Here is a 12184-nt window from a genome sequence, read left to right as displayed (position 1 = left end):
GCCCCAAATTGTTTACTCCTTTAATTAGATGCGCCACCCCCTCTTAAAATGCATTGCAGTTTATAATGGTTGTACAGTCTGTCATAGTGTATGATTTGATGCTCAAAGTAGCCAGGACGGCATGCTTCAATGATTAGGGAAAGAAATTATTAACCCCGGTCTTTGTCGTTTAATGGTTCTATGATCCTTCCTGAGTTAGTTCAAGTTTGTTAAAGCCTAAACCCAAATCATTGATTCTGCAGTGACTGTATTTCTGCTTCGATAAAGTGTACTCCTCGAACAACATTGTGCAACTGTCAACTCTTTAGGTTCTCATCAGTGTGTGTGTGTGTGTGTGTGTGTGTGTGTGTGTGTGTGTGTGTGTGTGTGTGTGTGTGTGTGTGTGTGAAGGGGGGGGGGGGGGGCTGGCCTGTGCCTTAAATACTCCCGGGTTGGTCCACTGCTGTCTTACTGTAACAACGTACAACAACGGGGTGCAGCCTTGATTCAGCTCCATCACAGGGACGATATGGACGCACTCATCGGGGTGCTTCGGAGGGGTTTATCTCTATGATCGTGCCTTGTCGGAAACCAGCTTCCCCGCGGAGTTGAAAGAGCGCGGGTCGGGCCGTGGACGGTCCTCGACTCCAGCGGCTCCGCGGCCAAGTCCCACGCCGCCCGCGGAGCCTCCTGGCCCGGCCCGACCCGGCCCCGCTCCCCGCTCCCCGCTCCCCGCCAGGCCGCTGCCGATTGAAGTGCGGCCGCCTGTTGGCGCGTCCCAGCGGGGGAGAGAGAGGGGGAAGAACCGCGGTGAATAATTATTATGTTACTACTGAGGTGTCATTTACAACACAGGACCAGACGTTTAGGTATTCCGCGAGTGGGCCCATTCTCTCCAAAGTTTAAATTAGAAGGGGAAAGTTTCTCATGAGAATGGTTTTGTTTTCTCACAATCAACATGGGGGGGGGGGGGGGGCACACCAAATGCATTTGGGCTGTGTCAAAAGGCCGCTCCAGCATATGCATATGAAAAGCCACTTTCTGCAAATACATTTCATGTCATCGCGCACGCTTCTGGTTTATTTATGGCCCCAAACTTCGCAGAACGCTGGCCACGGCAAACATGTCAACTTTTAACAGAATATTTATTCTTAAAACAGAATAATTCCATGGGGGTTTTTTTTGGACAGAAATCTCAATTAATTGTCCCTCCAGCACAAATAGGCCAACCAACAATTAATGAATACATGTACTCCATAATTGCATTTGGGCAAAAATACTATTATTTGAATGTGATGCATTTTCAATCTCGTTTTAAGTTGATTAGAGCTAATCTGCTGAATAAATATTTCATTATTTGAAATCCTTGATTTAACGCTTGTTTTTCAGAATCCACCATCTTTTTGTCATCTTATGTGTGTGTGTGTGTGTGTGTGTGCGTGTGTGTGTGCTTGTGTGTGTGTGTGTGTGTGTGTGTGTGTGTGTGTGTGTGTTCGTGTTTCTGCTTTAAACACACAGAATGCCCATCAGCGTTAATGGAACATCGTCAAGACACGTTTCGTGTCTTCACAATCCCAAAGTTAATCTAATCATTTTGCCATCATACTTAAGTGTCTTTATAATCCGAAAAGGCTCCGAAAAGCTGCTTTCTAAATTAGGAATTTCATATGCACCTCCTGATTGACTCTCATGATTAAAAAATGCGACCGTGCTGTTTTAAATTAAACCACCTTTACCTGTGTACGGGGTGCTGTGTGTGGGTGTGTGAGTGTGTGTGGGTGTGAGTGTGTGTGTGTGTGTGTGTGTGAGTGTGTGTGTGTGTGTGTGCGCGCGCGCGCGCTGGGTGTGTGCGTGGGTGTGCGTGCGTGTGCGTGTGTGTGTGTGTGTGTGTGGTTCAAATGAAGCTTTAGAATGAGAGGGGGGAGAGAGAGATAGAGATAGCGATAGAGAGAGGGGGGGGGGGGGTCCGGATGATAACAGCGCCCGAGCACGGAGGGCAGCAAATTGTGTGTGTGTGTGTGTGTGTGTTTGTGTGTGTGGGTGTGTGTGTGTGTGTGTGTGTGTGAGCGGCGGCGTTTGTAATGCGCGAGTGTGTGATAAGGAGGAGGAGGATAAGGGGCGGGGGGGGGAGCTTGAGACCCCCGTCGCGTTTTGACCCCCCCAAACATCTCAGCAACACCGCCACCACCATCACTCCCCTGAGCTCCATCTCCTCTCTCTGGACCTCTGTCTGCCCCGCTCTCTCTCTCTCTCTCGCTATCGCTATCTCTCCGCCATCCTCCACTCCAGCCTCCACACCGTGCACTCTGCAGCCCCGTGCACGCCACGGAGCAAACCGAGCACCACAGGGGGGGGTGGGGTGGTGGTTGGAGGGTGGGGTGGGGGTGGGGGGGGGGGGGGGGGGGATAAAACACAGACGCGGCTGCGTCTTCTTGCATTCACCCCACCGCGCGCATCCCAGCTGCAAGGAAGCACCACAGGGCGGACCCCGCCTCATCAGACCTCAGCCCTTGCAGCCCGGACCCGCCGGACTGCCGTGGATCACCGTGGAGGAGGAATTGGAGGGGAGGGGGAAAAAAAACCCACCCGCCCCGCGGACACGTTTTCGGTGGGAATTATCTATGTATTTTGATTATTCATTTCTTAGATTTAACGTAGCTCAGTCGGCTGTTTTTTTTTATTTATTATTATTATAACGTGCGCTGTACCGCGGGCGGCATGTGATCGGCGGCGAACCCTGCGATTGGACGCCGGGTTAGATCGTGATTTTGCGTAATAAATGCTTTATAAAGGCGGCGGGTGGTCGCTATCTCCGACGCCGCGCGTTCAACGCTAACGCACCCGCCCCATCTCCAAATGCGCTGCGGACTGTACCGTGATGTTTAAGTAAGGCGAAATGACGCACGGGTGAGCGGCGCGCCGTGCGTGACGTTGTGCACGACCCGGTAAACGAGGCCGTGCACTCTTGCGTTCACAGGAACCAGGGTCAGAGGGGGAGCAACCCGCTGGACTGTAGCCGCTAAGCGCATCGTCTTCCCCGGCGAAGGTTTGGCCACCGAGCCGCATGGAGAAACGGGTAGGTGGTGCTGCCGGGAATATCGCCGACTCTCATCTAGACTAATATAATGCACATTTAAAAGCACGCAGCACTGAATGATGGAATACAGCATCACCTAATAATATCAAACCTTAATACATAAAACTGTGTCAAGGGCCAGGAGTTTAACTGTGTCAGGAGCCACACCATTAACACTGTTGTTCTTTGCTGTGTTGTTCTTATTGCCATATACACATTATGTACGTTATTGCTGCTCTATAGTCACCCTGGATTAGGGACCCTGGGTTGGTCCTTTTCTCTCTGGGGTTTTCATTTATTTTATGGGCTTATAGGGGGTGCCGTCCCACTATACCAGGCCCTGGAAGACCATTGTCTGAGAGTAACTAGAATAAAGTGTAGTACTTGGATATGTTGTATTATTAGACAGGAGTTGAATGAAATTAAGGTTTAAACCGCCGGTAGTTTGTAGGACAGGTGGGGTGAGAATATAGACCTTTTCCCAGCACATGGGTGCAGGTCGTGGCTTTATTTTTTTTATTCTTTTGGGGGGTCGTGGGGACAGGGGAGAGGGGAGAGGAGGGAAGGCAGCTCTCCAGGCCGGTAAGTAGGTCAGCTTTCTTGCTACACTGCTCCGGAGACACAGATGATGTGAGGGAGACCTCTTCTTCCAGTGGATCTGTCATTCGTGAAGAGAGCAGACCAACAAAATCACAGCGTGGAAAAATACACGCCGGCGCTCAGATAAAATCATAACTGTAACAGCAAACAATTGAAGAACATAGAAAATTACCAGACATACTTATGTAAATTGGGTTATAAATATGCTTCTGTCAGATTAACATTTCTACAGACAGTATTTTTCCCATATTAATATATAATTGTATGAGTTGGTAAATCTATGTCGATCATTTCATTATAGGTATTGTGTTTTATATTTTATTCATACCGCACTATTGAATTGACGTAGTTAAAAAAAATCTATTTTTCTTAAGCCTAAACTATTTTGTTCAGTATAACTTTTATGATTGCTAAATATATAAAATAGCGTAAATATAGAAACATATAATGAGTGGTTTAGTTCGAAGATGCATTGTTTTCATATGATTTTGCCGCTTTTTCTGAAAACGAAATATATACTAGACCAAATTACTCTATTTAATTTTGTTTAAATCGCCGGTTAACTTCGTTATATTTAAATTTATTTGTTTTAGAATTAAACCGGTTAGAATAACTCATTGTGTTTTTCTGCGATGGGGGGGGTATAGGCCTGTTGGAAACGTCTTGAACTAATTGAAAGTGCGTGTTTTTGTATTAAGGGTAATAAAACATCTGGGAGAACATCCATTTATCTAATAACCATCGGGAAAATCCACATTTCTGAGACATTTTCAGCGTGAAAACACCAACACTCATTTCCATTGTGAGTGTTATTCCAATATTCTTCTCGTTATACTTTGAAATTCGGAATTACTTTTCGGCCCGACGTGTGTGCACTCATATCGCTTTATAAACACATTTGAAGGAGTGAGAAAGCAGTTAATTGTTAAGGTCGTTCACTGCCGATCTGTGTTTTTATGAATTTTCCGAAAACTGTTACTTCTCAATATAATAAGTGCACCATCATAACGTTTATGACCATTTAAATCATTGAACAATACAAATTATATATTTTGAATGTTGTTCTCACACCTGAAGCCGTCTAGCAACCCCCCCCCCCCCCTCCCCCCCTTTTTTTTTTTGTTTTTTTTTGTTTTTTTAAAGAAAATTTAAGGAATTTGTCATCTTCCCATCGGCCCTTTGATCCGTTTGACGCGCAGCCGCCAAAACGCGCACTGAAACCCGACCCGGGGCTGTGCGTGAAGAGGGGCGCGCAATCTGATAGCGGTGATTGTGTTAATAGCCAGCCTCCATAAAAACTAAAAGGTGTCCCGGCGAGGCCCCCAAGCAGGTGCATGCTGTGATCCCGGGGGCCACATGGGAGTGTGATTGGGCCAACTTTAATCCACCAGAAACAGAAACAGAGGCGCTTTCTGCTGACAGAGCAATGCCACCTCGGAGTGATAAAGCTGCAACTGAGCACAAATATGATGCAGAGAGGGAGAGGGAGAGAGAGCGAGAGAGAGAGAGCGAGAGCCTTCGAGAGAGAGAGAGAGGGATGAGGGAGTCTGGCTTGTTTATTCATTCACTCTCTGTTTATGTGTGTGCATATGCATGTGTTTGCATTTTTCCGTGCCTCTGCTATAGCGCATGGTGCCTAAATGGTTCCAGTGAGGCTGTGTTCGTGGGGTTGCTCTGTCTGTCTAGTCTGGAGTTTTGGAAGGGAGGAGAGAAACATTATCAACATGACACACTGGCAGCGATTCGCTTTGATTGTCTCCCAGGAACCCTATACACTACACGAGCACACGCACACACGCGCACACACACACACACACACAGGCACACACACACACACACACACACACACACACACACACACACACACACACGCTGCAGCCTGTTGTTTCTCACGAACACTATGAACACTGGAAGGCTGCATGAAAACAACACCAGCAGAAGACACCGCTGGGGATCACTGACGATTCAGCAACACTTAGGAGGATAAAAAGACTAGAATAGAAATAAGACCTTGCGTGTGTTTTGGTTTTCTTCATAGGAAACCCAGTAACGAAGGCCTGCCTGCAAATGTGTCCCTTAATTCCATTTTCTCTCTCTGACAAATGCTTAATATACTTATTATACTGTTCTATTATTTCACTGTATTAACTATATTACTGTATTAACTCTCTCGCTCTCGCTCTCTCTCTCTCTCTCTTTCTCTCTCTCTGTCTTCCAGTATGAAGAGCTGGTGCACTACCCGGGGTCGGAGGGCATGCCGGTGGGAGGGTACGGGGACGCTGTGAGGCAATTGCATCCCCCACACTATGGCCAAACTGTCCCGGACTCTCTGAAGCACCACAGGGACCAGATCTATGGGTAAGTGGTGATTGTGACCATTTCTGAAGTCATAGAACACAAAGGATGTCATTTGGCACAAGTGCATAGTTGCCTTTTCCATAAATACCACCTCTCCGAATGTATTTCAACACATTCTAAGAATGTATTGTATGTGTAACTATGTCAGCTGGTAATGTGTTTATGTACAGTATGTTAATTGTGCCTGCTTCTGTGTGTGTGTGTGTGTGTGTGTGTGTGTGTGTGTGTGTGTGTGTGTGTGTGTGTGTGTGTGTGTGTGTGTGTGTATGTGGGTGCGTGCGCGTCTGTGTGTGTAGTCACCCGCTATTCCCGTTGCTGGCCTTAGTGTTTGAAAAGTGTGAGCTCGCCACCTGCTCCCCTCGAGACTCGCTGTCAGGGTCCTCCCACCTCACCGGCATGACCAATCACAGCGACGTCTGCTCCTCCGACTCCTTCAACGAAGACATCGCCGCCTTCGCCAAGCAGGTGAGCCACGACAGGAGGGAGCTGGTAGTACGTGCTGGTATTACTGTTAACCCCTGTGTAAAGCTTTTTAATCGGTGGTTTCAGATTCGCTCAGAAAAGCCCATATTCTCCTCCAACCCCGAGCTGGACAACTTGGTATGATGGCGGCGATGCAAGCGGCACACACTCGAACCTTAAAAAAAGGGCAGGATTATTATCTTTTGGGTAATACATCGATGATTGACAGGGTTTCCTCTTCTCTGTAGATGATCCAGGCGATTCAGGTTCTACGCTTTCACTTGCTGGAGCTGGAAAAGGTCCGTGTAATGGTCGCCTGTTTCGTTTCCCTTCGAGCACATTCTGATCAATCATTCCGTGGTTCATCTGTCTATGGCAACGGCTCTATTTCAGTTAGTGTTTCTATGTCTATCAATACCTTTCACACTTAGAACTGTTTTAAAGTCAGCGCTATGAGGTCGTTTTCGCAGATGCAAGTTAGACCAAATCTGAGATTAAATCACACTTTATCTGGACTAAGTGAAATGGCCTTTCTCAGTCATGGTTAAAAATAGTTTCAGACTTAGTCTTGGTTTTTAAAAAAAGAAAATCTGATTTCCAGAAGGAAGATTAGAGCTAGTCTAGGTCTAAGTGAAGGCTCAAATTAAACCTGGCCAGAGGCAGGTTTATGTTCCGATTTATGGATTATCTGGACTATTTCAATGATGATGAGAGACCAGCATCAAGACCAGACAGAAGGGTGGTTTTACACAGGAGCTGACTACACCTGAATGACCATAGTCAAGGAGTTCCTAGTCTAGAACAAATTCATCTTAATTTAAGCAACGTCTCAGAAAGGCATTTTTAAAATCTATATTAATTCAAGTAGGATTATCTTAGTCCTGATTTAGATCAAACCCTCTCTGCGACCCCGCCCTACATCATACATTAGGATCCTTAATGCGTCCTCTGTATCCAAAGATACAATGACTATTCAATTTCTTGTGGCCATATAAACTAGAGGGGAGGTTTCCAGTCCGCAGTCGACAGCTCTTGCGATAATAAAGGCGGTGGTGTTAAAGGAATGTGTTGGTGTGTGTGTTGAACCCCAGGTGCATGACCTGTGCGACAACTTCTGCCATCGCTACATCACCTGCCTCAAGGGCAAGATGCCCACGGACCTGGTGCTGGATGACAGGGAGGGCGGCTCCAAGTCGGACATGGAGGACTTCACCGGCTCCTGCACCAGTCTATCAGAGCAGGTAGGCCAAGCGCACTCACCAATTTGCTCGGGGTCCTTCTTCTCATCCCCTCTTCCATCCCTTCTCATCTGATTCATGTGTCATTTATTCTTAACCTCTCCGCCCCTTCTCTTTATTGTAAATGACCCCTTCTCTCGGCTCACATCTCCATGACCTCACCTCTTCCCTTCACCTCTCTCTCTCTCTGTCTCTCTGCAGAACACTTCATGGTTGCGGGAGCCGGATGAGTGTGCCACCACTCCTCTGGGAACGCCAGGCACCTGTGGCCTGCCTTCGCACAGCACAGCAGACAACTGCAGCGACATGGGTACGCACGCACAGGCAGGCACACACATGCACACACACACAGACACACACACACACACAGACACACACACACACACACACACACGCACACACATTCTTGTACTGCTGTCAAAGTGAGGTCTGAGTAAATAAAGTGAGGACCTTTGTTCCTGGTGCACTTCTAAACCCCAAAATAGCCAACTTGGAGACCAGCCCTTTCAAATATAGTTAAACAAACACAAATACACACACACACACACACACACACACACACACACACACACACACACACACACACACACACACACACACACACACACACGTAGAGAACATTAGTATCTCGCGGCAAATGGCACGGCATGTCACTTAAAGTCACACATGCACAAGTCACACATGCATGATTCTTCCTAATGTGTGTGTGTGTATGTGTGTGTGTGTGTGTGTGTGTGTGTGTGTGTGTGTGTGTGTGTGTCTCCCCTTTAGGAGACGGCCTGGACGGAGGCGTGGCATCGCCCAGCACGGGAGAGGAGGACGAGTCGGACAGAGACAGGAGGAACAACAAGAAGAGAGGCATCTTCCCCAAGGTGGCCACCAACATCATGAGGGCCTGGCTCTTCCAGCACCTGTCGGTGAGAGAGACGAAATTGACTTCATACATTTTTAACGCCAAATTGAGGAATGATTTGATTATCCATGACGATTCAAGCGGACATAAACAAGTCTGGGTAGAAGGCAATATGACTTGAAAATCTCCACGAAGGAGGGGATTTTTGTGCGGTGGAAACGAAGGGAAAGAAGGGGGAACCACGACCATCCGGAACGTCAATTAGAATTGAAAAAAATACAAAAGGCGATTAAACGCTCGTGTGAATATGCTCGGTATGTAATTGCTGCTAAACTGGTCGGAAAGCGAGGGATTAATGGTTGATTGGGAGGTCGGATTGATAATTAAGAGGCACCCAATGAGCCAGGTCAAATGGCGCTTCAGCGCAATTACTACAGAGAGAGAGAGAGAGATAGAGAGAGAGAGAGAGTTAGAGAGAGAGAGAGAGAGAGAGAGAGAGAGAGAGCGAGCGAGTGAGAGAGCGAGTTGGGCTGAATTGCATCTTCAGAAGGAACGCCATCAGTATTCCACGCCGCTCTTAGACGCGTTTACTTCATTATTTATCTGAGTCTAAGGTTTTTTTGCGCGAGGCTGTGGCGTCGGTGTTATTCCCCGCGTTTGTGAGCTCTGATCTTCACATTGGAGAGAAAACCTTAATGAAGTCCTTTGAAAGTAGTACTCCCTACCTCGCGTTTTTGGGTGTCCTTTAATGCTCTGTGTGTGTATGTGTGTGTGTGTGTGTGTGTGTGTGTCTTCCCGCCTAGCACCCGTATCCATCAGAGGAGCAGAAGAAGCAGCTGTCCCAAGACACGGGGCTGACCATCCTGCAGGTCAACAACTGGTCAGTACGCCCATCGAACGGATTCTAAATCAATATTTCCACCCGTGGCTTGTTCTTCTGACCAAACTGACCGAGTATTAGCACGATAGCCTGCCGATACATTCGGGCAAATATTGCCAGGTCAACTCTTCTACCTGCGCGTTTCGAGTAAATAAACGACCCCTAGGACCTTTGAGGAGGGAGGGATTCTTTTTTATGGACGACGAGCCATATAATTTTATAGTTGACAATTTTGTCCACTTCCTAAAAGGCTCTCCCACGCCAGCACTTTTCTCTTTCCGGTGGCTGCCAGTAAATTCAATTGCTTCGTGTTCATAAAGACGGAATAGCAAATCAATGTCCGATAATCAGCTGATTTATGGCTCCCCACCTTCACTCCCACACACTCTCCTGGACACGCACATACACACACACGCGCACACACACACACACAGGCACATAAACACGCATTCAGCATCTTCCAGTTGCTGATCAATCAGTTATCACATTCCGATCAATTCCCCTCCGCTTTGGTGGCGGTTTTCTGTCACACACGCACATGCGCAGGCACGCACACACGCACGTCGCGTGCGCATGACGTGATCTAATCAATGCAGATCAATCAATTATCAGCAGCCGATCAATAGCCGCTCTGTTCTAACTGTGATTTACTCTGCCCTCTGAAAGGGTTAAGTGGTTGTAAAACGGAGAAGGTTAATAGTCTCCTGGTCAGCCTTTTTCTACATTAACCGTTGGCCCTTCCTATCTTTCCCATTCACCCCATCTCTCGCTTGTTTTTTTTTCCTCTATTTCTGTCTCTGTCTCTCTCTCGCTCCCTCTTCCCCAGGTTCATCAATGCCAGGAGGAGAATAGTCCAGCCCATGATCGACCAGTCAAATCGTTCAGGTGGGTATTAGCAGTAACATCCACGTATATGCCTGTCTGTCTGTCTGATGTTTGTGCCTTCCTTCCATGTGTTTGACACTGTGGTGGTCTTCCAGGTCAGGGGGGTCCCTACAGTCCAGAGGGGGCTGCCCTCGGGGGCTATGGGCTGGACGGACAGCCACACCTCGGGCTCCGGGCAGCAGGTAATCTATGACACATCAATAACTGTATCTTGATATCCTCTAAACCAGGGCCCGGAATTTTCAAATTCCACTTAAAAAAGGAAACAATTTGCATCAACATTGCAGCAGATTGCAGAATAGCAGCTCCGGCCCTCACTTTCTGTTTCACACAGAAAGTGAGGGCCATTCCAAGTGGTGAAAGGTTGGACCCTTTTTTGAGATTCAGTGCTTGGTGTGAAAAGAGTCGCTCCATTTCGCTCTCGTTCACCGTTCAGGAAATGAACAAAGAGTCAGAAGAGTTGGTTTGGCTCTGAATGGAATTCCCAACCGAGGAATCAGTTAATTCTGTTAAAATTATTCATTTTGGTGGAATGCGTAGAGTAAATCAGCCACTTTTAACGTGAATTATGTAATGAATCAGTTTTTGAATCAGCTTGCTCGGCCGCACTTTCGCCGGAGTGACTCCAGACACCCGAGTCATTTAAAAGATTTGTTCGCAACAAACAAATCGTTCGCGCATCATCTTTCATCACTGTGAGGAGTCCATAATAATAAGCATGATTTTACACGTTTCTGACATTTTTTTCGTGATGAACAAGACAGTGTTGTGCTGTGGGGTATTTCAGTGAACGGGATTCATCTTTTGTGGTTCACTCACCCGTCTCGCTGTCTGTCTCTTCCAGGTCTCCAGGGCATGTCCTCCCTGCCCGGAGACTACCCGGGCGCTCTGCTGTCCCAGCCGGGCTACCCGCCCCACCCTGGCAGCTCTCTGCACCCCTACCCCGGCCCCCACCCCCACCCCCACCCTGCCATGCTGCTCCATCCGCCTCCGCACGCACACCCCGCAGAGTCGCTCCTCACACAGGGACTGGACATACACGCACACTAGCTGCTAGAAAACCCCTGTGTGTGTGTGTGTGTGTGTGTGTGTGTGTGTGTGTGTGTGTCTGTATCTGTGTCTGTGTCTGTGTGTGTGTATGTGTGTGTGTCTGTGTGTGTGTGTGTGTGTGTGTGTGTGTGTGTGTGTGTGTGTGTATGTGTGGCGTGCATGTGTTTAAGGGCGCACATGCTTGCGTATGTGTGATGACACGTACGGTACGCTATTTAGAAATGGGAAAAAAAGGTACTGAAAGTTTACATTCCCCTTGAAGACACTGACCTCAATTGTCACACACACACACACACACACACACGCACACACACACACACACACACACACACACACACACACACACACACACACACACACACACACACACACGCACACACACACACACACACAGCCTGTACCTGTACAGTAGGTTTAAGCCATATCTTTCTCTCGGTGTAGAAGTGCTTCCACGGTTTCCGAAACCCTCTGCGTCTTGTGGGTGGGAACTAGATACGACACATGCTTTATACCTAATTTTCCCATCACGCCTCATGCGGAGCCGCAAGAGCAAACTAAGACTGAACCCAGTTGTGTTAGAACCCGGGACAGGAGGCGGGCCACACACACACGCACACACACACACACACACACACACACACACACACACACACACACACACACACACACACACACACACACACACACACACAGTACATGCGGACACGCCCGTGAGCCTTGTTGAGTTTGAAGGAAGGGGATAGCGAACTCAACAGGGAAAGGAATAACTTTGGGTCCACGTGGACAGGGGCACCTTGACAAAC

At 47.8% G+C, this 12184-nt stretch overlaps 1 protein-coding gene across 1 annotated transcript; it reads left to right on the top strand.

The window, feature by feature from the left end:
- Positions 1 to 3043: 3043 nt before the first annotated feature.
- Positions 3044 to 11381, top strand: meis3 (myeloid ecotropic viral integration site 3; the record flags this gene model as incomplete). Its single annotated transcript, XM_080006743.1, has 12 exons — positions 3044 to 3055; positions 5874 to 6013; positions 6310 to 6478; positions 6563 to 6613; positions 6724 to 6774; positions 7567 to 7716; positions 7915 to 8023; positions 8485 to 8630; positions 9370 to 9446; positions 10273 to 10331; positions 10427 to 10513; positions 11176 to 11381. 12 exons carry the CDS (start codon positions 3044 to 3046, stop codon positions 11379 to 11381), a joined length of 1257 nt encoding a protein of 418 aa, XP_079862869.1.
- Positions 11382 to 12184: the final 803 nt, after the last annotated feature.

The sequence above is a fragment of the Zeus faber genome (assembly GCF_960531495.2).
Source record: "Zeus faber genome assembly, chromosome: 9".
Classification (NCBI taxonomy): domain Eukaryota; kingdom Metazoa; phylum Chordata; class Actinopteri; order Zeiformes; family Zeidae; genus Zeus; species Zeus faber.
Note: the sequence above shows the minus strand (reverse complement) of the source record. Positions and strands in the feature narration are given on the sequence as shown.